The sequence below is a fragment of the Lolium perenne genome, chromosome 3, assembly GCF_019359855.2.
Source record: "Lolium perenne isolate Kyuss_39 chromosome 3, Kyuss_2.0, whole genome shotgun sequence".
In the NCBI taxonomy this organism is placed as follows: domain Eukaryota; kingdom Viridiplantae; phylum Streptophyta; class Magnoliopsida; order Poales; family Poaceae; genus Lolium; species Lolium perenne.
In genome coordinates, this window is record NC_067246.2 from 76,602,201 (window position 1) to 76,605,068 (window position 2,868).

Below are 2,868 nucleotides of genomic sequence, written 5' to 3' on the forward strand. Positions count from 1 at the left end.
CCAGACCGGTACCCGAGCCGGTAGTATCGGCCTAGCCCCTTCTACCACCTCCCGCGAGCCCACTCCTAGCTCCATCTCCACCCGAGTTCGTTGGAAATGGCTAAATCAGTGCGAACGAAAGCGTATTAGTAATATGCTAATTGATCATGTTGCGATATCAATACATTTCTATTGCTGAATACTACTATACCACACCACATGAGTCATTTTATTTCTGAAATTTTAGCATGCCATTGCTCTAATACTTATAAGGCTGCTTCGGTATTGCTGAACAGACCACATCAGTCATTTCTATTGCCGAAGTATTATGCAAATAAGATAGCGTTTTTGAGAAGCACAAATCAGGTTGCATAGATATTTCCCAACTGTATCCAAATTACAATCTAAATAAAACCTAAAGTTTTTTATTGACATCGACATGTCCACATGGATTGGGGATTTCGTAGCATTTCCACAGCAAAAAGAACTGGATAGTAAAATAAGATCAACACAGAAGAACAATAAACTGTGCGACGAATTAGTACCATAGATGCAGGCCGAAATCAGGATCACATAAAACTGGAGCGACAAGTTTCAGAACCCCAACTGGGCAGCATTAAACAGATAGATGCGGACCAATAGAACGATCACATAAAACTAACAAGTATCTCGAAGCCAGTCCACCGAAGACAGGCTTCAGTGAATTATTTTAACTGGCAATGAAATATTGTTTTATCTTTTCCCTAATGTAGAGAAGGCACTACAACCCTAAATCTAGGCGGAACAGAAGAGGTTTTGCGCATCAATGGATGTGCTTATAGATTTTTTGCAGCCGACCCACTGGTTGATCTTAGAAGCATAACTTCTGAACAACTGACTCCTCACCACTCTAAATAGCTAGCCTATACACATGTGGATGGCCGGTATTGCCGAGCAGCTGCTATCTCCATATTGTGCTCTGGAATATATCAAGAGACAAGATCGATGAAGTATCCATCTTTGTTCACATGTATTGTTCCTTCTCAGATGATAATGAGGATACCAGACAAGATCACAGGAGGTTACTGACAGTCAGATGCCTAGAAGCTCTTCCTCTAGAAATATAGCTAACCTTTCTTCATCAATGTTGCTTTTGCCCTTTAATCTAAACTAAGGTAAGTCACCCAACTTTAAAAGTGTTGCTTTTACCCTGTAAGCTAAGCTTTTGTTCAAAAACATGTGTAGTTATCCAAGTCCCCCAACTTCAGATAAGTGGCTTTTATACCTGTTAATCCAAACTTAGTACCAGAGATTGACTGTGTGCTTGGTCCCTTCGATTTGGTATCACAGACAAATAATACAGTAACGGATGACAACTACAAGTGCATATAGTCACTACATCGACATGTCCACATGGATTGGGGATTTCGTAGCATTTCCACAGCAAAAAGAACTGGATAGTAATATAAGATCAACACAGAAGAACAATAAACTGTGTGACGAATTAGTACCATAGATGCAGGCCGAAATCAGGATCACATAAAACTGGAGCGACAAGTTTCAGAACCCCAACTGGGCAGCATTAAACACATAGATGCGGACCAATAGAACGATCACATAAAACTAACAAGTATCTCGAAGCCTACTACTGCTGGACAAATCTTTGGCATGGCTACCTACTCGTGGCCGGCGCCACCCTCCTGGCCGCCGGCCTCCTCATCGTCTGCTGGGATAAGAACAGTCATGGTGATGAGCTCCTGGATACGGGCGCGGAGGACAGGGATGTTACCAGTAAGCCAATCGATTTGACGCGTTCCCTTGTGGATGTGAGCTCCGTGGCGGCGAAGGAGGTTGCCAGTGGAAGAAGCTGCCCTGTAGAGATCGCCATGGGGAAAATCGACGTTCCGAGCGATGTGCCGCACCGCCCATCCCATCTTGAGGAGCAGACGGGAGGCGGCTTGATGCGTCGGGTCGCTGACCAGGAGTGGGATGATGACGTCGTTGACGATGACGAGCTTGAGATGAAGACGAGATACCTGATGGAGCCTTCCCAAGTTCCCATCGACCGTGATCCAGTTGTACTTCTCGATCCCGCTGGAGATGATGTCGAGCATGGGCTGCGCGTGACGCACCTCGACGGAGAGGACGACGACGCGACGAGGGGCGCGGTCGGTGTCGGTGAGCATGACGGCCTGCTCCAGAGAGAGAAGATGGCGGTCGGGGAGCGCGTCGAGATCCATCGCGGCGGCGGCGGCGGCGGCGGCGGCGGCGCTTCCTGTTCCCCTTCGCTCTCTCCTTTTTCCTTTTCTTTTTTGAGATGCTCTTTTTCTTTTCTTGGAACGGAAGAAGGTGGAATAGAATAATAATACTCGTGATTCGGAGATGGGGGCTGTTGCGGTCTTCCGCTGGTCAGGAGAAATGTGGTGCGGGAGAGGAGTTGGTTCGGCTCGGGAAAGTGGAATTGGGCCGTGTTTCATTTTTGCCTACGCTGGCCCTGCCAACGCATTGGCTAGCCAAAATATTGGTGCAGCTTTGCAACATCTTGCCAACTTTTAGGCGTAAAATCGTACTTCCTTCGTCTCGTGGAAAATGTTGGACGGAGCGTTTTACAAAAAGACCCTCGGAAAAATCCCGACAAGCCCAGCGGTCTATATGTCTCCTTCCTCACTCGCTCCGCTCGCACGCCGCGCAGAACCCGGACGCTGCCCCCTCCGCCATCCAGCACCGTAGTATGGCTCTACCTCGCTGCTCCCCTCCGCCGTCTAGCTCCCCGAGCCGCTCGCCTCCGCCGTCTAGATACCCCGCACTGCGAAGATAGATTTTTTTTCTCCCCAAGGTTGGATTTTGCTATCCAATACACCGCCGCTCTCTTGCTTCCCCACGCCGCCTTGCTGAATCTGGGAGCAACGC

At 48.2% G+C, this 2,868-nt stretch overlaps 1 protein-coding gene across 1 annotated transcript; it reads right to left on the minus strand.

Moving 5' to 3' along the window:
* Positions 1 to 1,359: 1,359 nt before the first annotated feature.
* Positions 1,360 to 2,313, minus strand: LOC127338200 (uncharacterized). The gene has a single exon (XM_051364415.2). The coding sequence runs from the start codon at positions 2,196 to 2,198 to the stop codon at positions 1,635 to 1,637; it is 564 nt and encodes a 187-aa protein (XP_051220375.1). The 5' UTR covers positions 2,199 to 2,313; the 3' UTR covers positions 1,360 to 1,634.
* Positions 2,314 to 2,868: the final 555 nt, after the last annotated feature.

Excerpts from the sequence above, each read along its gene's own strand:
- LOC127338200 (XM_051364415.2), bottom strand. The coding sequence starts at position 2,198 with ATGGATCTCGACGCGCTCCCCGACCGCCATCTTCTCTCTCTGGAGCAG.